General features: G+C 37.1%; 1 protein-coding gene across 6 annotated transcripts in view; it reads left to right on the top strand.

Moving 5' to 3' along the window:
* PREPL (prolyl endopeptidase like) overlaps window positions 1-25,009 on the top strand; it is a 56,653-nt gene that overhangs the window by 4,843 nt on the left and 26,801 nt on the right. For all 6 annotated transcript variants that reach the window (XM_032652516.1, XM_032652517.1, XM_032652512.1 and 3 more), the window contains 2 exons: window positions 23,325-23,447; window positions 24,690-24,756. In XM_032652516.1, the coding sequence (XP_032508407.1) occupies window positions 23,373-23,447; window positions 24,690-24,756 (142 nt within the window). In that variant the 5' untranslated portion in view covers window positions 23,325-23,372. The remainder of the gene's footprint in view (window positions 1-23,324; window positions 23,448-24,689; window positions 24,757-25,009) is intronic.

Raw genomic sequence — 25,009 nt, 5'->3', positions numbered from 1 at the left:
ACAAAGATAATTCCTAAAATCTTTGATCATGATAAATTGAATGATATACAAAAGGAAAACCAAGTAAGGAAAAGAAAATGTTTAAACATTTGTTCATTGACTCTCTGCAATATAGATTAGCAGTTCTTACAGTAGTTTCTGAGGTAGATAGGTTGACAGATACCTCCTTCACTGGCACTAGTGATCTATGATTTGTGGGATCACTGGTTCTAACAGGTTCAAAACATCATCAGGAAAGCCAGAAAGAAAAGAAAAATTGTACTCTCACAATAGTTTTTTTTTTTAATAATAGTTCATGAAGTGGGACAGCATTGTAGCTACCACTTCTTTTTTTAATTTTATTTTTTTATACAGCAGGTTCTTATTAGTCATCCATTTTATACACATCAGTGTATACATGTCAATCCCAATCTCCCAATTCATCACACCACCCCCTCCCACCCCCACCACTTTCCCCCCTTGGTGTCCATACGTTTGTTCTATACATCTGTGTCTCAGTTTCTGCTCTGCAAACCGGTTCATCTGTACCATTTTCTAGGTTCCACATATATGCGTTAATATACGATATTTGTTTTTCTCTTTCTGACTTGTTTCATTCTGTATGACAGTCTCTAGATGTGTCCACATCTCTACAAATGACCCAATTTCGTTCCTTTATATGGCTGAGTAATATTCCATTGTATATATGTACAACATCTTTATCCATTCATCTTTCGATGGGCATTTAGGTTGTGTCCATGATCTGGCTATTGTAAATAGTGCTGCAGTGAACATTGGGGTGTATGTGTCTTTTTGAATTATGGTTTTCTCTGGGTATATGCCCAGTAGTGGGATTGCTGGATCATATGGTAATTTTATTTTTAGTTTTTTAAGGAACCTCCATACTGCTCTCCATAGTAGTTGTATCAATTTACATTCCCACCAACAGTGCAAGAGGGATCCCTTTCTCAACACCCTCTCCAGCATTTGTTGTTTGTAGATTTTCTGATGATACCCATTCTAACCAGTGTGAGGTGATACCTCATTGTAGTTTTGATTTGCATTTCTCTATTAGTGATGTTGAGCAACTTTTCATTGCTTCTTGGCCATCTGTATGTCTTTTTTGGAGAAATGTCTATTTAGGTCTTCTGCCCATTTTTGATTGGGTTGTTTTTTTAATATTGAGCTGGATGAGCTGTTTATATATTTTGGAGATTAATCCTTTGTCCGTTGATGCATTTGCAAATATATTCTCCCATTCTGAGGGTTGTCTTTTCGTCTTGTTTATGGTTTCCTTTGCTGTGCGAAAGCTTTGAATTTTCACTAGGTCCCATTTGTTTACTTTTGTTTTTATTTCCATTACTCTAGGAGGTGGATCAAAAAAGACCTTGCTGTGATTTATGTCAAAGAGTGTTCTTCCTATGTTTTCCTCTAAGAGTTTTATAGTGCCCGGTCTTACGTTTAGGTCTCTTATCAATTTTGAGTTTATTTTTGTGTATGGTGTTAGGGAGTGTTCTAATTTCATTCTTTAACATGGAGCTGTCCAGTTTTCCCAGCACCACTTGTTTAAGAGACTGTCTTTTCTCCATTGTATATCCTTGCCTCCTTTGTCATAGATTAGTTGACCATAGGTGTGTGGGTTTATCTCTGGGCTTTCTATTCTGTTCCATTGATCTATATTTCTGTTTTTGTGTCAGTACCATATTGTCTTGATTACTGTAACTTTGTAGTATAGTCTGAAGCCAGGGAGTCTGATTCCTCCAGCTCCGTTTGTTTCCCTCAAGACTGCTTTGGCTATTTGGGGTCTTTTGTGTCTCCATATAAATTTTAAGATTTTTTGTTTTAGTTCTGTAAAAAAAATGCCATTGGTAATTTGATAGGGATTGCATTGAATGTGTAGATTGCTTTGGGTAGTATAGTCATTTTCACAATATTGATTCTTCCAACCAAGAACATGGGATATCTCTCCATCTGTTGGTATCATCTTTAATTTCTTTCATCAGTGTCTTATAGTTTTCTGCATAAAGGTCTTTTGTCTCCCTAGGTAGGTTTATTCCTAGGTATTTTATTCTTTTTGTTGCAGTGGTCAGTGGGAGTGGTTCCTTAATTTCTCTTTCAGATTTTTCATCATTAGTGTATAGGAATGTCAGAGATTTCTGTGCATTAATTTTGTATCCTGCAACTTCACCAAATTCATTGATTAGCTCTAGTAGTTTTCTGGTGGCATCTTTAGGATCCTCTATGTACAGTATCATATCATCTGCAAACAGTGACAGTTTTATTTCTTTCCCAATTTGCATTCCTTTTATTTCTTTTTCTACTCTGGTTGCCGTGGCTAGGACTTCCAAAACTATGTTGAATAATAGTGGTGAGAGTGGACATCCTTGTCTTGTTCCTGATCTTGGAGTAAATGCTTTCAGTTTTTCTCCATTGAGAATGATGTTTGCTGTGGGTTTGTCATATATGGCCTTTATTTTGTTGAGGTAGTTTCCCTCTATGCCCACTTTCTGGAGAGTTTTTATCATAAATGGGTGTTGAATTTTGTCAAAAGCTTTTTCTCCATCTGTTGAGTTGATCATATGGTTTTTCTTCTTCAATTTGTTAATATGGCGTATCACATTGATTGATTTGCGTATATTGAAGACTCCTTGCATCCCTGGGATAAATCCCACTTGATCATGGTGTATGATCCTTTTAGTGTGTTGTTGGATTCTGTTTGCTAGTATTTTGTTGAGGATTTTTGCATCTATATTCATCAGTGATATTGGTGAAATTTTCTTTTTTTGTAGTATCTTTGTCTGGTTTTGGTATCAGGGTGATGGTGGCCTCGTAGAATGAGTTTGGGAGTGTTCCTTCCTCCACAATTTTTTGGAAGAGTTTGAGAAGGATGGGTGTTAGCTCTCCTCTAAGTGTTTGCTAGAATTCAGCTGTGAAGCCATCTGGTCCTGGACTTTTGTATGTTGGAAGATTTTTAATCACAGTTTCAACTGCATTACTTGTGATTGGTCTGTTCATATTTTCTATTTCTTCCTGGTTCAGTCTTGGAAGGTTATATGTTTGTAAGAATTTGTCCATTTTTTCCAGGTTGTCCATTTTACTGGCATGGAGTTGCTTGTAGTAGTGTCTTAGGATGCTTTGTATTTCTGTGGTGTCTGTCGTAACTTCTCCTTTTCATTTCTAATTTTATTGATTTGAGTCCTCTCCCTCTTTTTCTTGATGAGTCTGACTAATGGTTTATCAATTTTGTTTATCAGTGAACCAGCTTTTACTTTTATTGATCTTTGCTACTGTTTCCTTCATTTCTTTTTCATTTATTTCTGCTCTGATCTTTATGATTTCTTTCCTTCTGCTAACTTTCAGTTTTGTTTGTTCTTCTTTCTCTAGTTCCTATAGGTGTAAGGTTAGATTGTTTATTTAACATTTTTCTTGTTTCTTGAGGTAGGCTTGTATAGCTATAAACTTCCCTCTTAGAACTGCTTTTGCTGCAACCATAGGTTTTGGATCATCGTGTTTTCATTGTCATTTGTCACTCGGTATTTTTTGATTTTCTCTTTGACTTCTTCGGTGATCTCTTGGTTATTTTGTAACGTATTGTTTAGCCTCCATGTGTTTGTGTTTTTTACGTTTTTTCCTTGTAATTCATTTCTAATCTTATAGCGTGGTCAGAAAAGATGCTTGATATGATTTCAGTTTTCTTAAGTTTACTGTGGCTTGATTTGTGATCCAAGATGTCATCTATCCTGGAGAATGTTCCATGCACAGTTGAGAAGAAAGTGTAATCTGCTGTTTTTGGGTGGAATGTCCTATAAACATCAATTAAATTTATCTGGTCTGTTGTGTCATTTAAAGCTTGTGTTTCCTTATTAATTTTTCGTTGGTTCATCTGTCCATTGGTGTAAGTGAGGTGTTAAAGTCCCACACTGTTATTGTGTTACTGTCGATTTCCTCTTTTAGAGCTGTTAATAGTTGCCTTATATATTGAGGTGCTTCTATGTTGGGTGCATGTATATTTATAATTGGTATATCTTCGTCTTGGATTGATCCATTGACCATTATGTAGTATCCTTCCATGTCTCTTGTAACATTCTTTATTTTAAAGTCTATTTTATCTGATATGAGTATTGTTACTCCAGCTTTCTTTTGATTTCCATTTGCATGGAATATCTTTTTCCATCCCCTCACTTTCAGTCTGTATGTGTCCCTAGGTCTGAAATGGGTCTCTTGTAGACAGCATATATATGGGTCTTGTATTTGTATCTATTCAGCAAGCCTGTGTCTTTTGGTTGGAGCATTTAATCCATTCATTTTTAAGGTAACTATCGATATGTATGTTCCTATGACCATTTTCTTAATTGTTTTGGGTTTGTTTTTGTAGGTCCTTTTCTTCTCTTGTGTTTCCCACTTAGAGGAGTTCCTTTAGCATTTGTTGTAGAGCTGGTTTGATGGTGCTGAATTCTCTTAGCTTTTGCTTGTCTGTAAAGCTTTTGATTTCTCCATCGAATCTGAATGAGATCCTTGCTGGTAGAGTAATCTTGGTGGTAGGTTCTTCCCTTTCATTACTTTAAGTATATCATGCCACTCCCTTCTGGCTTGTAGAGTTTCTGCTGAGAATCAGCTGTTAACCTTATGGTAGTTCCCTTGTATGTTATTTGTTGTTTTTCCCTTGCTGCTTTCAGTAATTTTTCTTTGTCTTTAATTTTTGCCAATTTGATTACTATGTGTCTCGGCATGTTTCTCCTTGGGTTTATCCTGTATGGGACTCTCTGCGCTTCCTGGACTTGGGTGGCTGTTTCCTTTCCCATGTTAGGGAAGTTTTCGACTATAATGTTTCCAAATATTTTCTTGCATCTTTTCTCTCTTTTTCTTCTCCTTCTGGGACCCCTATAATGCAAATGTTGTTGCGTTTAATGTTGTCCCAGAGGTCTCTTAGGCTGTCTTCATTTCTTTTCATCCTTTTTTCTTTATTCTGTTCTGCAGCAGTGAATTCCACGATTCTGTCTTCCAGGTCACTTATCCATTCTTCTGCCTCAGTTATTCTGCTATTGATTCCTTCTAGTGTGTTTTTCATTTCAGTTATGGTATTCTTCATCTCTCTTTTTTCTTTAATTCTTCTAGATCTTTATTAAACACTTCTTGCATCTTCTCAACCTTTGCCTCCATTCTTTTTCCAACGTCCTGGATCATCTTCACTGTCATTATTTTAAATTCTCTTTCTGGAAGATTGCCTATCTCCGTTTTGTTTAGTTGTTTTTCCAGGGTTTTTTCTTGTTCCATCATCTGGTACATAGCCCTCTGCCTTTTCATCTTGTCTATCTTTCTGTGAATGTGGTTTTTGTTCCACAGGCTGCAGAATTGTATGTAGCTACCACTTCTTTATTTTTTGTTTTTTTCTCCACTTTCCATTTACTCTTTAACCTGCTGTAGTACGGCTCCCCTCCTCCATTAAAACCTCTGTCATTGTCACCAAAGATGTAATATATTTCAACCTAGTAGACACTTCCCTTTCCTCATCTCAGAGGTGCTCTCAGCAGATTTGACATGCTTGACCATTCCCTCCTTGAAACACTCTTTTGGCCTCTTGACTCCACGTTTTCCTGGTTTTTCTCCTACTTTACAAACCAAACCTTCTCAATCTCCTTTTCTAACTTTGCTTCCATATAACTTCTCAACTGCGAAGTTTCTCAGGGCTTGGTCCTGGCGCTTTTTTCTCTCCTTAATTTCTTCCTAAGTAATTTTTTCCATTCACATGGACTTAGTACCATAGCAGTTATTATTTTCATCCCAGACTCACCTCTGTGCTGCACAGAATTAATCTCCAGTTGGACATCTTACTGACTTCTCAAACTGTCCACAGTTGAACTTCAGCTCTCCCAGCCCTGACTCAGCTCCTCTTTATCTCATGGCTCTGTACTCAGCTGTTCAAGGCAGAACATGGGGAAACATATTTTATTCCTTCTGTTCCTTTACCCTGCCATCACATCCGTTAACAGTGCATACCAAACGAGCTTTGTGATTTTTACCATGTCACTATACCACCTAGCCTATTATTTACTTAATTATTTTTGTTTAACCAACTTGTCTCATCCCAAGGAATAATAGTAAGTCACCAGTCTGATGTGCTAGTTATAGTCTTTCTAATTAAATATTCATATACTCCAAGTCATGTATACCATCATGTCTGACATGCTTTCAGAAACACATTGTATTAACCTCTAAAATGTATGGTGAATCTGTCCATATTTCTCTATCTATACCATCATCACTCACCTGGACAACTGGTGAAGCCACCTAACTAGGTTTCTTGCTTGCATCTTCCCTTCCAACACATTTTCATACATTTAGAAGAGTGATCTTAAAATATAAATTAAATCATGTCACTTTGTAGCTTAAAACCTTTCCAGAAGTTCTTAACACATAAACATTAACTCCATTTTCCTAGTCATGTTCCCAAAGACTCTGCAAGATCTAGCCCCAATCTCATTTCTTGCCACTTTGCCCACATTCACTTTGGTCAAGCTACAACGGTCATCTCCTGGATCAAAGAACAGAACTCTTTCCCATCTATTTCAGGACCTTTACATACTAATCCCTAATCCCATTCACGCCTGCATGTCTAGTTCTTTTTCCTATTTTATGTCTTGATTAAATATTACCTCCTGAGAAAGGCCATTTCTGACCATGGTAATCAAAGTAACTGAAGCTCATTTTTTACCTTAACCTTGTTTCCTTCTCACTACTTTACCACAGTTATTACTTCAGTGTCCTTTTTTGTTTTGTCTTTCCAGCTGAAATGTAAATTCTATAAGGGCAGGGTCCATGTCATCAGTTCAATAATGCTTCCCTATTGTCTGAGACAGTGCATGACGTAGTAATAAATACTGTTGAGTGAATGACTGTCCCCATAAATAGGGGCCTACATCTATTTTATAGAATGCCATTCTGTGGGTTGCAGTGTAATTCTTGAACCTAAGTCCCCAAATAAAGGATTGAGCTAGACGAAATAGAACTGAGAGTGTAGTTAAGGAAATACCAGGCATAGGGAGCAACATTTGTAAGAGCCCCACATCGAGAGAGGGCAATCCCTACAAGTACTGTAGCCAAAATGGTCAAAGATGAACCAGAAAAAGTAAGCAGGGGCCAGATCATGTATAGGCAGTTGTGTAAATCTTGTGAGAAATTTGAACTGCATCCTAAAAGCAATAGAAAGTCATTGAAAAATGTAGATGCAGTCAGATTTGCATTTTAGAAGAATCCCTCTGACAGAATTGCAGAAAATAGATTGGAAGTAGGAAGCCTTGTCAGTAAGGTGAATGAAGATGAGAGCCTAAACTAAGGACATAGCCAGAAAAATGGAGAAAAGTGTAAGATTTGAGGGAGGATTGAAGAGATAGAATCAGTCAGACTTCACAGTTACAGTGATTACATTTTATTTGGGGCATTTTAGTAGAATAATAGAGAACATAGGGTGATAATCTCTGATCTATTTGGATTCTAAAATCCAGAAGTCCCTTACAAAAATATTTACTTATTATTTTTTTTTTTGCAAAACCTGACCTAAACTGACACAGAGCTACTCTGATCTTTATTTATCCCACTTAGTAGAGTTCCCCAACCAGGGATTGAACCTGGGCCATGGGAGTGAAAGCACCGAGTCCTAACTGCTGAACTGCCAGGGAATTCCCTCCGATTTCTTACTGTATTTGATTGCAGGCTGATATCCCCCTTAACTGGGATAGACATCATGTTAACTTTTCAAAATCACAACATTTGAAAACACATGTGGATCATCTTTATGTTTCGAACAGACTTATTTCACAGTCACATGTATAGCCTTACCGTTACTCAGATGTTAAGGGTGAGGAAGGAGAAGGAGTAAATGTAACTCACTACTGATTTGGAGACTTTACTCATCAGCTGGGTATATGAGTCTGGAAGTTGGGAAGAGTGGTCCATGTATAGGTAGTGGTTGAAGCCATAAAAGGCATGACACTGTATTTACTTCTGTGCTACTTATTATTATTATATAATTATTATTATTTAAATTTTTTCCCTCTTTCCATTACATTGGTAAGTCCCTGAAGACAAGAATTTTACAATGTACATCTTTATATGCCCAACACGTAGCATTAATGACTGCCACATACTAGATAACCAGTAAATGTTTGTGGATGACTTAATAGTTGAATGAATGATATTTTCTTTTCATGTAACCATAAATTTTACTGCTTGAAGAAAGACCAAAGAAATCATGTAATCTGAGCTTTCTTTAGGTCTTTGGTCTATTTTGAATTTATTTTTTGTACGTGCTATGAGGGGTGAGAGTTTGACTTCATTCTTTTGCTTGTGAATATCCACTTAGCCCAGCATCATTTGTTGAAAAGACTGTGCTTTTCCCATCAAATTTTCTTAGCACGCTTATCAAAAATCTACTGACCATAAATGTAAGGGTTTATTTCTGGACTGTTAGTTCTATCCTGTTGATCTGTATGTCTGTCCTTAGGCCAGTACTACACTCTTGATTGCCATAACATTCTAGTAAGTTTTGAAATCAGGAAATGTGTGAGTTCCTTCTTTATAAATGAAAAAACTAAAGTCACTGAGCCCAAGATAAAATTTTTAAAAATTATAAAAATTAATGGAGTCAGAACCAAACCTCAGGTAACTTGATTCACATCACCTTTCTTTTAAATATCTTTTATTATAAGTCACTACAGATATATACAAAGAGAGAGAACACAATAGCAAATACCCATGTATCCACTACTCAGTGTGACTTTTTTCTTAACCAGAAAAGTTACAGATGTATTTGAAGACTCCTATGTACTTCCCTGATCACAGTATCTTCCTTACCTCCCCAGTGGTGATCATTGTCCTTAACCTCTTTCCATTCTTCTTTTTTTTTTTTTTTTTTTTTTTTTTTTTTTTTTTTTTTTTGTGGTACGCGGGCCTCTCACTGTTGTGGCCTCTCCCGTTGCGGAGCACAGCCTCTGGACGTGCAGGCTCAGCAGCCATGGCTCACAGGCCCAGCCGCTCCGCGGCATGTGGGATCTTCCCGGACCAGGGCACGAACCCACGTTCCCTGCATCGGCAGGCGGACTCTCAACCACTGCGCCACCAGGGAAGCCCCATTCTATTTTTATGTAATTTGATAGCATATGTATTTGTATACACTGATCATATATTGTTTTGCATGTTTTACAACTTTAGGTATATAGTGTACATACAATTGTATAACTTGCTTTGCTGTTCAACATTCTGATTTTGAGGTTCCACGTTAATATATGTATCTGTCTCATTTTTTACAACTGCTGCGTAATATTCTATGATATGCCACAATTAATCTGTTTTCTTTGGACAAGCATGTAGGTTGTTTCCAATTTCCAGACTTACCCAACAAAAAAGCTGCAGAGCACAATCTTGTATCTCCTTATCCATGTGTGCTTGTCTTTCTCTAGAGTCTATATCTAGAATTGGAATTCCTAATTGTATTCACATCCTAATGTTTCTTGTTAAATTAATTTCTGAATTGATAGAACTATCTTACACTCAGATAGAAAGGGATATATAAGAATCCTATCTCTATATCTTGAATAACATTTGATATTATCAGACCTTTTTGCCCTGCTGATGGGTAAATAGTATGTCATTATTGCTTAATTTTCATTGCCCTAATAATGAGGTTGAGCATCTCTTCATGTTTATTGACATCATTGGTTTTGTCTTCCTGAATTGCTTATTGATGATGTTTGACCATTTTTCCTATTGAGTTTGTCTTTTTCTTACTGATTCATAGGAGGTTTTTACATATCCTTTGTCTTTTATTTGTGCATAGATATCTTCTCTATATTTGTGCTCTTTTCACTTTGTTTATGATATCTTTTGTTAAATGTCTTTAAATTTTTATGCTTTGTGCTCTCTGTGTTTCATTCAATTCAGCAATTATTTGTTGAACACCTGCTATGCATCATTCTACCCATTGGGTATATAGCATTGAGCAAAGGAAACAAAGATACCTGCCTTCATGGAGCTTATCATTCTACTTCTAGGGATAGAGAAAGAATAAAAAAATATGTGAGTAAAATATAAAGTATGTCAGAGGCAATAAGTACAATGAAAAATAAAATAGGACAAGGAAATATTAGATAGGCCATGTTGGGATAGGGTGAACTGTGATTTTAGTAGAGTGGTCAAGGCAAGCCTAACTGAGATGACATTTGAGCAATAGCTTCAAGTAGGTGTTTGGGCATAGGGCACAGTAAGTTCTAAGAAAGTAAGGTGGGAGCAAGCCTAACATATTCAAGAAACATCAAAGAGGCCAGTGTGGCTCAGAGTAGGTGGTTGAGGGAGGAATGTAGTAGCAGATGAGGTCAGCAAGGTAATGGGGCAAGATCCTTTAGGCTCTTGCAGACCATTATAAGGATTTTTCCTCTTGAGTGAGATGGGAAAACCATTGGATGGGGTTTTGAGTGAAGGAGTGATATAATCTGACTTCAGTCTCACTCTAGTTCCTTTGTTGAAAATAGACTATAGAAGATAGAGGCAGAAACAGAGCATTTTGGCTATTGCAGTAATCCAAAGGAGAAACGATACTGGTACCACCAGCATAGTACAAGGTGAGAAGTGGTCAGATTCTAGATATATCTTGAAAGTAGAATTGACAAGGTTTGCAGATCACTTGATTGTGGCAAGAGAGAAAGACAAAGAAGACTAATACTTTCAAGCATGAGCAGCTTGGAAATAGTTATTTATGAAAATAGGAAAGATTGCCTACAGAACAGGAGATTTTTGTGGGGAGAGGGTACATGGGGAAGTTGGATGTTCAGTTTTGGACATTTTTTGACATACTTGTTAGACATATAAATTTAGGAGTCCTCTGCACATAAATAGCTTTTAAGGTCATGAGACTGGATGAGATCACCAAAGGAATTAGTGTACACTATAGATAAAGAAGTGGTCCAGGGTATTTTGATGGTAAGAGCCAAGGAGTTGAGTAGGAACTAGCTAAAGACACTGAGAAGGGCCAGTGAGATAGGAGGCAAACAATGAGAATGAGGTGTCCTGGAAGCCAAGTGAAGAAAAGTGTTTTTAGGAGGAGGAGGTCATCAACTGTTTCATAATGCTGATAGGTCAAGTACTGTGAATACCTAGAATTAACATTTGTACTTTGTGATGTAGTGGCCATCAGTGACCTTTTTTTTTTTAATGAAGTAATATCTTATTTTTTTTAATTATTATTTTATATTGGAGTATAGTTCATTAACAGTGTTGTGTTTCAGGTGTACAGCAAAGTGATTCAGTTATACGTATACACGTATCTATTCTTTTTCAGATTCTTTTCACACTTAGGTTATTACAGAATATTGAGCAGAGTTCCCTGTACTGTCCTTGTTCATTATCTATTTTAAATATAGTAGTGTGTATATGTCAATCCCAAACTCCCAATTTATCCCTACCCCCACCCACCTTTCCCCTTGGTTAGCCATAAGTTTTTCTTTTTTAAAAAAATGTTATTTATTTTTTGGATGCGTTGGGTCTTCGTTGCTGCGTACGGGTTTTTCTCTAGTTTTTGTGAATGGGGGCTACTGTTTGTCGCAGGGCGTGGACTTCTCGTTGCAGTGCATGGGCTTCTCATTGTGGTGGCTTCTCTTATTGCAGAGCACGGGCTCTAGGCACGCGGGCTTCAGTAGTTGCATCACGTGAGCTCAGTAGTCGCGGCATGCACACTTCGTAGTTGTGGCACGTGGGCTCAGTAGTTGTGGCTCATAGGCTGTAGGGCACCTGGGCTTCCGTAGTTGTGGGGCATGGGCTCTAGAGCTCAGGCTCCATAGTTGTGGCGAACAGGCTTAGTTGCTCCACGGTATGTGGGATCTTCCCAGACCAGGGATCGAACCCATGCCCCCTGCATTGACAGGAAGATTATTCGTGGTGCCACCAGGGAAGTCCCAAACGATAAGTTTGTTTTCTAAGTCTGTGAGTCTGTTTCAGTTTGGAAATAAGTTCATTTGTATCATTTTTTTAAGATTCCACATATAAGCGATGTCGTATGATATTTGCCTTTCTCTGTCTGACTTCACTTAGTATGATAATCTCTGGGTCCATCCATGTTGCTACAAATGGCACTATTTCATTCTTTTTAATGGCTGAATAATATTCCAATGTATATATGTACCACATCTTCTTTATCCATTCCTCTGTCGATGGGCATTAAGGTTGCTTCCATTCTTGGCTATTGTAAACAGCACTGCAATGAACATTGGGGTGCATGCATCCTTTCAAACCATGGTTTTCTCCAGATATATGCCCAGGAGTGGGATTGCTTGATCATATGGTAGCTCTATTTTTAGTTTTTTTAAGGAACCTCCATATTGTTCTCCATTGTGGCTGTACCAATTTACATTCCCACCAACAGTGTAGGAGGGTTCCCTTTTCTTCACACTATCTCCAGCATTTATTGTTTGTGGACTTTTTTTTTTTTTTTACGGTACGCAGGCCTCGCACTGTTGTGACTTCTCCCATTGTGGAGCACAGACTCCGGACGCACAGGCTCAGCGGCCATGGCTCGTGGGCCTAGCCGCTCCGCAGCATGTGGGATCTTCCCGGACCGGGACATGAACCCATGTCCCCTGCATCGGCAGGTGGCCTCTCAACCACTGCGCCACTAGGGAAGCCCTGTAGACTTTTGATGATGACCATTATGACTGGTGTGAGGTGATATCTCATTGTAGTTTTGGTGTGCATTTCTCTAATAATTAGTGATGTTGAGCATCTTTTCATGTGCCTCTTGGCCACCTGTATGTCTTTGGAGAAATGTCTATTTAGGTCTTCTGCCCATTTTTTGATTGGGTTGTTTGTTTTTTTTGATATTGAGCCACATGAGCTGTTTGTAAGTTTGGAGATTAATCCCTTGTTGATCGCATCTTTGCCAATATTTTCTCCCATTCTGTGGGTTGTCTTTTCGTTTTGTTTATGGTTTCCTTTGCTGTGCAAAAGCTTTTGAGTTTAATTAGGTCCCATTTGTTTATTTTTGTTTTTATTTCCATTACTCTAGGAGATGGATTGAAAAAGATATTGCTGCGATTTATGTCAAAGGGTGTTCTGCCTATGTTTTCCTCTAAGAGTTTTATAGTATCTGCTGTTACATTTAGGTCTTTAATTCATTTTGAGTTTATTATTATGTATGGTGTTAAAGAATGTTCTAATTTCATTCTTTTACATGTAGCTGTCCAGTTTTCCCAGCACTATTTATTGAAGAGACTGTCTTTTCTCAATTGTGTAGTCTTGCCTCCTTTGTCGTAGATTAGTTGACCATCGGCGCATGGGTTTATCTTTGGGCTTTCTATCCTGTTCCATTGATCTATATTTCTGTTTTTGTGCCAGTACCATACTGTCTTGATTACCGTAGCTGTGCAGTATAATTTGAAGTCAGGAAGCCTGATTCCTCCAGCTCTGTTTTTCTTTCTCAAGATTGCTTTGGCTATTCAGGGTCTTTTGTGTCTCCATACAAATTTTAAAATTTTTTGTTCTAGTTCTGTGCAAAATACCGTTGGTAATTTGATAGGGATTGCATTGAATCTGTAGATTGCCTTGGTAGTATAGTCATTTTGACAGTATTGATTCTTACAATCTAAGAACATGGTGTGTCTTTCCATCTGTGTCATCTTCGATTTCTTTCATCAGTGTCCTATAGTTATGCGGTTATAGGTCTTTTGTCTCCTTAGGTAGGTTTATTCCTAGATATTTTATTATTTTTGGTGCAAGAGTAAATGGGATTGTTTCTTTAATTTCTCTTTCTGATCTTTTGTTGTTACTGCATAGAAATGCAATAGATTTCTAGGTATTAATTTTGTATCCTGCAACTTTACTGAATTCATTGATGAGCTCTAGTAGTTTTCTGGTAGCTTATTCAGAATTTTCTATGGATAGCATCATGTCATCTGCAACAGTGACAGTTTTACTTCTTCTTTTCTGATTTGGATTCTTTGTATTTCTTTTTATTCTTTGATTGCCATGCCTAGGACTTGCAAAACTATGTTGAATGAAAGTGACAAGAGTGGACATCTTTGTCTTGTTCCTGATCTTAGAGGAAATACTTTCAGCTTTTCACCACTGAGTTTGATATTAGCTATAGTTTTGACATATATGGCCTTTATTATGTTGAAATATGTTCTCTCTATACCAACTTTCTGGAGACTTATCATCATAAATGGGTGTTGAATTTTGTCAAAAGCTTTTTCTATTGAGATGATCGTATGGTTTTTATTCTTTAATTTGTTGATGTGGTGTGTCATACTGATTGTTTTGTGGATATTGAAAAATCCTTGCATCCCTGGGATAAACCCCACTTTTTCATGGTGTATGATCCTTTTAATATATCGTTGGATTCAGTCTGCAAATATTTTGTTGAAGATTTTAGCATCTATCTTCATCAGTGATACTGGCCTGTAATTTTCTTTTTTTGTGGTATCTTTGTCTGATTTTGGTATTAGGGTGATGGTGGCCTCATAGAATGAGTTTGGGAGTGTTCCTTCCTCTGCAGTTTTTTGGAAGAGTTTCAGAAGGATAGGTGTTAACTCTTCTCTAAATGTTTGATAGAATTCACCTGTGAAGCCATCTGGTCCTGGACTTTTGTTAGTTGGGAGTTTTTTAATCACAGATTTCAATTTCACTACTTGTTATTGGTCTGTTCATATTTTCCATTCTTCCTGGGTCAGTCTTGGGAGATTGTACCTTTCTAAGAATTTGTCCATTTCTTCTAGGTTGTCCATTTTATTGGCATATAGTTGCTTGTAGTAGTCTCTTATGATCCCTTGTATTTCTGTGGTGTCCATTGTAACTTCTCCTTTTTCATTTCTAATTTTATTGATTTGAGCCCTCTACCTTTTTTTCTTGAGGAGTCTGGTTAAAGGTTTATCAATTTTGTTTATCTTTTCATAGAACCAGCTTTTAGTTTCATTGATCTTTTCTGTTGTTTTCTTTGTCTCTATTTCATTTATTTATTCTCTGATCTTTATGATTTCTTTCACTAACTTTGAGTTTTGTTTGTTCTTCTTTCTCTATTTGCTTTAGGTGTGAGGTTAGGTTGTTTGAGATTTTCTTGTTTCCTGAGGTAAGATTTTATTGCTATCAACTTCTCTCTTAAGACTGCTTTTGTTGTGTCCCATAGGTTTTGGATTGGCATGCTTTTGTTTTTATTTGTCTCTGGGTATTTTTTGATTTCCTCTTTGATTTCTTCAGTGATCCATTAGTTGTTTAGTAGCATATTGTTTAGTCTCCACGTGTTTGTGTTTTTTACAGTTTTTTGTTTTGTTTTGTTTTACAGTTTTCTTTTCCTAGCATTGTAGTTGGAAAAGATTCTTGGTACAATTTCAGTTTTCTTAAATTACCAAGGCTCACTTTGTGGCCCACCGTGTGATCAATCCTGGAGAGTGTTCCATGGGTACTGGAGAAGAATGTGTATTCTGCTGCTTTTGGATGGAATGCTCTGTAAATATCAATTAAGTTCATCTGGTCTAATGTGTCATTTAAGACCTGTGTTTCCTTATTGATTTTCTGTCTGGATCATCTGTCCATTGATGAAAGTGGGGTGTTAAAGTCCCCCACTATTGTGTTACTGTTGATTTCCTCTTTTACAGCTGTTAGCAGTTGCCTTATTTATTGAGGTGCTCCTATGTTGGGTGCATGTATATTTATAATTGGTATATCTTTTTCTTGGATTGATCCCTTGATCATTATGTAGTATCCTTCCTTGTCTCTTGTAACATTCTTTATTTTAAAGTCTATTTAGTCTGATATGAGCATTGCTACTCCAGCATTCTTTTATTTCCATTTGCATGGGATAGCTTTTTCCATCCCCTCACTTTCAGTCTGTATGTGTCCCTAGATCTGAAGTGGATCTCTTGTAAACAGCATATATATGGGTCTTATTCTTGTATCCATTTAGCCAGTCTTTGTCTTTTGTTGGATCATTTAATCCATTTACATTTAAAGTAATTATCGACATGTATGTTCTTATTGCCATTTTGTTAATTGTTTTGGATTTGTTTTTGTAGGTTTCTTTTCAACCCTTCCTCTTTTGTTCTCTTGTGATTTGATGACTAACTTTACTGTTGTGTTTGGATTCCTTTTTCTTTTTTGTGGTGTATCTATTGTAGATTTTCGGTTTGCAGTTACCATGAGGTTTTGATATAGCAGTCTATATGTAAACAAGATTGTTTTAAGTTGCTGGTCTTTTAATTTCAAATCCATTTCCAATATCCTGCATTTGTACTCTCCTCACGATTGCTGGTTTTGATATCATATTTATATGTGGATCATTTCCTACCTTTACTGTATGTTTGCCTTTACCAGTGAGCTTTTCCATTCTTAATTTTCTTGTTTCTAGTTGTAACCTTTTCTTTTCCACCTTGAGAAGTTCCTTTAGCATTTGTTGCAAAGCTGGTCTGGTGGTGCCAAATTCTCTTAGCTTTTGCTTGTCTATAAAGCTTTTGATTTCTCCATTGAATCTGAATGAGAGCCTTGCTGATTGGAGCATTCTTGGTTGTAGGTTCTTCCCTTTCATCACTTTAAATATATCCTCCACTCCCTTCTGGCTTGCAGAGTGTCTGCTAAGAAATCAGCTGATAACTTTATGAGAATTCTCTTGTATGTTATTTGTTGCTCTTCCATGTTGCTTTTATTATTTTTTCTTTGTCTTTAATTTTTGTCAGTTTGATTACTATGTGTCTCGGCATGTTCCTCCTTCGGTTTATCTTGCCTGGGACTCTCTGTGCTTCTTGGACTTGAGTGACTGTTTCCTTTCCCACGTTAGGGAAGTTTTCAGCTATTATCTCTTCAGATATTTTCTCAGGTCCCTTCTCTCTGTCTTGTTCCTCTGGGATCCCTATAATGTGAATGTTGGTGCCTTTAATGTTGTCTCAGAGGTCTCTTAGACTGTCCTCATTTCTTTTCATTCTTTTTTCTTTATTCTGTTCCATAGCAGTGATTTCCACCATTCTATCTTCCAGCTCACTTATCTGTTCTTCTGCCTCAGTTATTCTGCAATTGATTCCTTCAAGTGTATTTTTCATTTCAGTTATTTTATTGTTCATCTCTGTTTGTTTGTTCTTTAGTTCTTCTCTGTCTTTGTTAAACATTTCTTGTATATTCTGAGTCTGTGCCTTTTCCAAGATCTTGGATCATCTTTACTATCATTACTCTGAACTCTTTTTCAGGTAGATTGCCTATCTCCACTTCACTTAGATGTTCTTCTGCGGTTTTATCTTGTTCCTTCATTTGGGACATATTCCTCTGCCATCTCATTTTGTCTAACTTTCTGTGATTATGGTTTCTGTTCCACAGGCTACAGGATTGTAGTTTTTCTTGTTTCTGCTGTCTGCCTGCTGGTGGATGAGCCTAAGAGGCTTGCCCAGCCTTCCTGGTGGGAAGGACTGGTTCCTGCCCATTGGTGGGTGGGGCTGGGTCTTGTCCCTCTGGTGGGCAGGGCCATGTCAAGGGGTGTGTTTAGCAGGAAGCTCTGTGCTCAGAAACACTTTAAGCAGCCTGTCTGCTGATGTGTTCCTGCCCTGTTGGTTGTTTGGCCTGACATATCCCAGCACTGGAGCCTACAGGCTGTTGGGTGAGGCCAGGTCTTGGTGAGAAAATTGCAGCCACCAGTAGGGCTCACGCCAATGAGTACTCCCCAGAACTACTGCTGCTGGTGTCTTTGTCCCCACAGTGAGCCACAGCCACCCCCTGCCTCCACAGAAGACCCTCCAATACCAGCCAGTAGGTCTGGCCCAGGCTCTTTTGAGGTCATTTATTTTTTCCCTTGGCCCTGGTGCACATGAGACTTTGTGTGCACCCTCCAAGAGTGCAGTTTCTGTTTCCCCTAGTCCTGTGGAATTCCTGCTATCAAAACCTGCTGGCCTTCAAAGCCAGATTCTCTGAGGGTCCTCCTCCCTTTGCCAGACTCCCAGGCTGGTGAGCCTGATGTGGGGCTCAGAACTTTTGCCCCTGTGGGAGAACTTTTCTGGTATGATTATTTTCCAGTTTGTGGGTCATCTACCCGATGGGTATGGTATTTGATTTATCAGGATTGCCCCCCTCCTACCATCTTGTTGTGGCTTCTTTGTCTTTGGATGTAGAATATCTTTTTTTTGGTAGGTTCCAGGAATTTTTTGCCAGTGTTGTTCAGCAGTTAGTTGTGATTTGGGTGTTTTCATAAGAAGAGGTGAGCTCACATCTTTCTACTCTGCCATCTTGTCTCTCCCCCCGCCATAATATCTCTGGCCATCAGTGACCTTGACAAGAGCAGTCAGTGGAATGAGAAGGGCAAAAATCTTACTGGGCTCAAGGAGACAAATTAGAAGCAGGGAGCATTGGAAACAATTAGTTTCCTTCATTTAACAGTCACTTTTTGAATAAGAAAATAAGCAGCATATATAACTAGATATTTTAAATGAATATAATTAAGAGCCTTGAAAAGAGTTTCACAGATGATTAGTATGGTTTTGTGTAAAAAAAGAGAGATCATTTATTAAGTCAAGGAAGTTCCTCTCTTCCTAATTTAAGGTTTTTATCATTTTTTAAGTGCACTATTTTCTTGTTTTTTTCTGCATTAATGGAAATGGGCCTAAGATTTATTTCCTTTATTTGTGATTGATGGATTTTTCTAACATTGGACCATCCTTTCATTCTTAAGGTAAATCCTACTTGGTCACATAGGATTTTATTGTTACTATTACTGTTTTTATTTTGTGTTTTTAAAAATACATTGATTTATGAATTTTAGAGTTTTTTCAATCCATATTTTACAGTAAGATTGGTTTTTAATTGTCTAATGTTGTCACTGTCTAGTTTTAGTGTCAGGGTTATATTAGCGTGATAAAATAAGTTGAGTAGTTTTAAATAGTTGGCATTTTTTTTCTTAAATAGTTGACATATGAGATTATCTTTTCCTTGAGGATTAGAGAAAGCTACCTTTGAAAGTATCTGGGTTTTGTGTCTCTTTTAAGAAGGGAACACTTAGTTATCAATTTCTTTGATATTTATTAGCTTATACAGCTTTTTTTTTAGTTGGTTTTGGTAATTTATTTTCTGCAATATTATCCATTCTATCATGTTTTCAAATATGTTAGCATAAAGGATGTTATTTTAAGTTTTAATAATCTTTACTATATCTGTAATTATGTCATTTTTTTCACTCGTAGTGTTTTATCATTTTTTTAATCAGTTTTGCTATACATGTCTTTCTTAGTACTTTTTTTTTCTTTTTTTTTTTGCGATACACAGGCCTCTCACTGTTGTGGCCTCTCCTGTTGCGGAGCACAGGCTCCGGACGCACAGGCTCAGCGGCCATGGCTCACAGGCCCAGCTGCTCTGCCGCGTGTGGGATCCTCCCGGGCCGGGGCACGAACCCACGTCCCCTGCATCAGCAGGCGGACTCTTCAACCACTGCGCCACCAGGGAAGCCCCTTAGTACATTTTTTAAAAGAACCAACTTTTTTATTTTTTTGGTCTTCTCATTAGTTACTGTATCAACTTAATTGAAACAAATTAATTTTACTTCCTTCTAGTTCCTTTAGGTTTACTCTTCTCTTTTTCTGTATTAAATTGAAATGTTTCACGTTAACATTATTTCAGGAAGACACATAATCTCAACTTGTCCCATTATTAATGGTGCTAAGCTTGACAATTTCAGTTAAGGTGATAACTGCTAGTTCTCTCCATTGTTAACAGGCCATTATTCCCTTTGCAGTTACTAAGTAGACTTAAGGTAATACTTCGTGCAAATATTTTATTACCTGACATCATTTCATTTAATGAGTTTAATAACCAAGGATGATCTTTACCCTAATCATTTGTTTCACTGGGGGTTGCTAATGATTTTCTATTTCTGTTATTCTTTCTACATTTATTAGGTGGTAGTATTCTGTTAAGAAGAGTTTCCCCCTTTTTTTGTACCCTCTTTTTATTTTTTTTATTTTAGTTAGGTGTGTTTGGTTTTTGCTTCTTTTTAAATTGTTGTTTTTATTTTTTTCAGTTTATTATAATCAGTTACAGTCATTATTGTTTTTGATGCTCAAACTGTCCAAAATGTGGCTAGTAGGAACCCCTTTAAACTGGCCTTTGTGTTCTTTTGACACATCTCCATGAACCTTTGAACACTTCTTGCTTTCTGACACAAAATGACGTAAGCCTACTTTTTACTCTCCCTGCCCCAGACTTGGAATGAGCCTTTAATTAATAGCACCATCTTGACTAAAAGCTGCCCACTGTTCTTCTGTTGTGCTATTTTCTGTTTTTAGAGTTCATTATTATTTGCTGTAATAAAGTTTACAGAGACTTCCCTGGCAGTCCAGTGGTTGACTCCATGCCTCCACTGTAGGGGGCACAGGTCTGATCCCTGGTTGGGGAACAAAGATCCTGCATGCCACGTAGTGTAGCCAAAAAATAAATTAATAAAATGTGAAGTTCATATTCCATTCTCTTGTCTTATGAGTTTCCGTTGTAAAATGGTTTTGTGGTGGGCCACCCAGAAGGTGGGAAGGAATGCTGCTTTTTTCCACTAATTGAGTGATACTGTACATGTAACTTTCTTAAAATTTAAAGCTCTCCTCACCTCAGCTCCTTTAGGTAGTATATTCCCTTAAAACCAATAGACTATTCATGTATTAAGACAGTGTTCCCCAATCTTTTTGGCACCAGGGACCAGTTTTGTGGAAGACAGTTTTTGCGTGGACGGGCGGGGGGGGGGGGATGGTTCAGGTGCTAATGCGAGCGATGGGGAGCAGCAGATGAAGCTTTGCTCGCTCGCCTGTCGCTCACCTCCGGCTGTATGGCCCACTTCCTAGCAGGCCACAGACAGGTACCAGTTCGCAGCCCAGAGGTTGGGAACCCCTGCATTAAGATACTTGGCTAAAATGGATAGGTTTAGCTGCATACCCTGATGGTAATGCTAGCTGGCATTGAAATGAAAGCTTAAAACACCCAGTGGGTATTCTTGGCGACAGAACTTAAACCAAAACCAATTTGGAGTACTTTATGATTATTATATAAAATCTCAGTTTCCCTGGAAGTAATTCCTTTCGAGGAATTACTTACAAAACTCTCGAATTCTACTTCCATTTTATTAAGGCAGTTAAAAATCCTATTGCTTTCAGGGTTATTTTGGTTCACGTAAGCTCAGTTTATTTGGATTTGTGACACAGAAAAAGGTTAATCAAGAGTGTAAAGTTTAGGAGGATAGATATTGGGCCCAGCCCTGTTGCCTTAGCCTGGCATTGGCCATGGCTCTCAATAAGAATGGGTGTTTAAAAGCGGCAGAGCCGGGCTTCCCTGGTGACGCAGTGGTTGAGAGTCCGCCTGCCAATGCAGGGGACACGGGTTCGTGCCCCGGTCTGGGAAGATCCCACATGCCGCGGAGCGGCTAGGCCCATGAGTCATGGCCGCTGAGCCTGCGTGTCCGGAGCCTGTGCTCTGCAACGGGAGAGGCCACAACGGTGAGAGGCCCACGTACCACAGAGCCCAGCTCCTCACCTACAGTGTGCTAGGAGCTGCAAGGTAGTAGAAAGAGATACTCTCTTCATAGCCATCCTGACTGTACTTCAAAAGTTCTAATAGGAATTAACAGAATAGATAAGCATATATCTGGATATGAAAAGGTAGCTTCTACCACTAAGTTATAGTTTCAAGATAGATTTCTAGCGATCTTCTGATTTGTGCCTTGGTTGATAATAGGAAATTATTGGTATAGATATTTTGCCTCACTAAAGGTTAACACTAGATTTTGTAGAAATACTAAAAAAAAAAAAAAGCCTTTAGAATTTGAATTTCAAATCATTAATCATATTAATTTTATTATTGAAGTAGAGACTTCAATTGAAGTAGAGACTGAATGATTTAGACTACTGTAATAGCCATTGTTGGTAATGTGAATCTAGTCCAAATCATAAAGCATCTCAAAAACTCTAAAAAACTTTGTGAATGATTATTTTTTCATTTAATTTGCTTTGATGATTTTTCTGTTTTATTCTTGTGTTTAATTTTAGACTGTGTAAACTCCTTGTGATATAAACTGTATTTATAGCTTACATTCTCTACACTGTTGGTAAAGTATCATGGATACCCTTGTGCAATAAATATTTACCAGCTGTTGCAGGTCCTAACCAAAGGCTTAGTGCTCTTTCTGGCACAAATCACTACAGTTGTCATCTTTGGCAGAAAGCTGACATTTAAAATCTTGGCTAGAATTATTTTCCTTAAGCAAGGGAAACCTGTGGAGTGTTGAATTATTCAACCCTTTATTTATTTATTTTTCTTCTTTTTGCGGTACGCGGGCCTCTCACTGTTGTGGCCTCTCCCGTTGTGGAGCACAGGCTCCGGACGCGCAGGCTCAGCAGCCTTGGCTCACGAGCCTAGCACTCCGCGGCATGTGGGATCTTCCCGGACCGGGGCACGAACCCATGTCCCCTGCATTGGCAGGTGGACTCTCAACCACTGCGCCACCAGGGAAGCCCCTCAACCCTTTTTTTAATTTGACAACTAAGGTTTTGCCTTATCCAAATTTTAATAATTCATATGATATTTATATGCTCACCAGAGATCAACTTACTTAAGCTGTTAGCTTATTAGATACTCCTAATAAGACACTGAGTGCTTTATTTTAGCTTTCACCTATATCTCTACTTGTTAATTTTCCATTATTTTTCCTTTTTGAAGATGAGTATATATATATTTTTTAACCTCAAAGAGAAGCTCTGTTTTATAAAGCATTAATTTGCCTTTTGAGCTAATAAACAGTTCTATGCGGAGGATTCCTTATCTCCATGAGAAGAAAAATTATGGCTAATGAAGATATAAAGTACGAAAAACTTTTTATCATAACTCTTGCTGTGAATAAAATAATAGTGAACATTTATTAATAATGGTAATGTCTTCCTCTCCCTTTGACATTTTCCCCTTTTTAGGAGGTATTCAGTACTTTATAAAACTCAGTAGACTTTTACTTCTCACACCTGGCTATTAAATATGTAAATGTTCATAGGATTTCCTTTACTGCTTTCTCATAATATTTCTGAAGACTTTCCAGCACTTCTTAGTACTACTGCATCTTAAGGACTTAGCCATTTGAATTAATAGTATAGTCATCAAGTATCCACCTTACTTGTTTACATTTTTAAATGAAAAAGAGGAAATAATTTATTGAGCTTATGAAACATTTAAGATCTGTGAAATGCATATTATTTCATAGGTATAGACGTAACGTTGTAGTACTTGAATGAAAAGGAAATAAGAATTACCTTTAAAAAGCAAAGGTTTTCTCCCTAGTTGAAATATTATGATCATACTGATAAAACTTTTTCCAGGAATTTTTGCCTATTAAACAAGAAAACAAAAAATCCCTCTCAGAAAACATGGATGCATTTGAAAAAGTGAGAACAAAATTAGAAACACAGCCACAAGAAGAATACGAAATCATCAATGCAGAGGTAGGATATCATACCTTTTTTTTTAAATCTGATATTACCAGTCAGGATACAAATAAAATACCTTGTGATTTATAAACATAATCCCACATCAAAATTAGACTGCTTTTGGCCTTTAAAATATGCTGAAAAACTTAAAGAACAAAGAGTAAGCTGAGTATGGTCCTTTAAATAAATTATAAAGATCAAAGCCAAGATGAATTTCCAAGCATATAATATTAATTCTGGTTTTTGGAAAAAATTCTGTTTTTAAATTTTTTAAATACTCCCAAGGAGAAGTTCAAATGAAACTAACTCATAATGTTTTATTACTTGAAAATTATTTGATTGTTCTATCTGTACTTTTTTTAATAAAAGAAAATTCACTTTAAATAGTACAATACCATGAAATCCAAGTATTTGCTTGACTATTTTGTGGTTACCACAGTCATAAATGTTCAGTTGAAACAGATTGAACATGCATGTTGAAAATTTTTCGGTAAGATTGGAAAACAGAGCCACAGCTTATGAATGAAAATTACATACGTACTAGAATGGAAATAGCAATAGGTTAAGGATGAGGAATTCCAGATTCAAATTATGCCACTAACTAGCAAGTAGTAATTGTCTTAAGCTACCTGAAATCATATCAGTCAGTTGCATTTAATATGTAGGAATTAGACAAGAGCATGATTCATATATTGGTAATAGTCTTTCAATCTTAAATTGTCTCTATCTGTCACCTTCACAGAGGGTGAGATGCTTTGTGTAAAATCAGATCAAACCGTGGACCATTGGCAGTGACAGCATATTTTAAAGGAAAGACTCTCAGAAAGTAATTGACTAGTTTCAGACTAGTCTAAGTCACAGTTTCCACATCTGCATCATTTTGGATTATCTTAAAGATGCCACTTGATCTCTGTTAATTGTCAAATGTTCCAGAAGTAAAGCTAAAGTGGTTTGTACAGTCACAACTGATGTAGGTTTCGTTAATGCCTTCTCTTTGTTGCCTTTTATATTTATGTATTAAAACTCCTCCAGTGATTGATTGTAAACATATGAAAACCATATCTTAATCACTATATTGTAAAAAGTGATTCATTTTGTATTTTTTATATGTTCATTCATAGACTGCAACACATTTGCTTATAAAAGATCTCATTTCTTCATCTTGACTAGTCAGATCACTAAACAATTACTTAAATTGTTTTTAAATTATTGAATAAATTGTAATTAAATAAACCATTTGTTTCTTTTCATTGTCAGATTAAACATGGTGGTTTTGTTTATTATCAAGAGGGCTGCTGTTTGGTTCGTTCCAAAGATGAAGAAGGTACAAAACAGTTTTTCCTTTTAAGAAATATCTGATTTTTCAGGTTTCACATTTTTCATTGGAAATTTGGTATTGATTTTTCAAAGGTATAGAAAATATCTGTTTTCAATTTCTGGTTTTTTTCTCTTTTTTTAAATGAGTAGTTTTTTAATTTCTGGGTTTGCCTAAGATATAATTAACAGCTACATTCAGAAGCTTTGGCAGAGAGAATGGAGGTGGGAACCAGCATTTTTTGAGCATCTACCAAATCCTG

This window comes from Phocoena sinus, chromosome 13, assembly GCF_008692025.1.
Source record: "Phocoena sinus isolate mPhoSin1 chromosome 13, mPhoSin1.pri, whole genome shotgun sequence".
NCBI classification, from domain to species: Eukaryota; Metazoa; Chordata; class Mammalia; order Artiodactyla; family Phocoenidae; genus Phocoena; species Phocoena sinus.
This window is presented reverse-complemented; position numbering and strand designations above follow the sequence as displayed.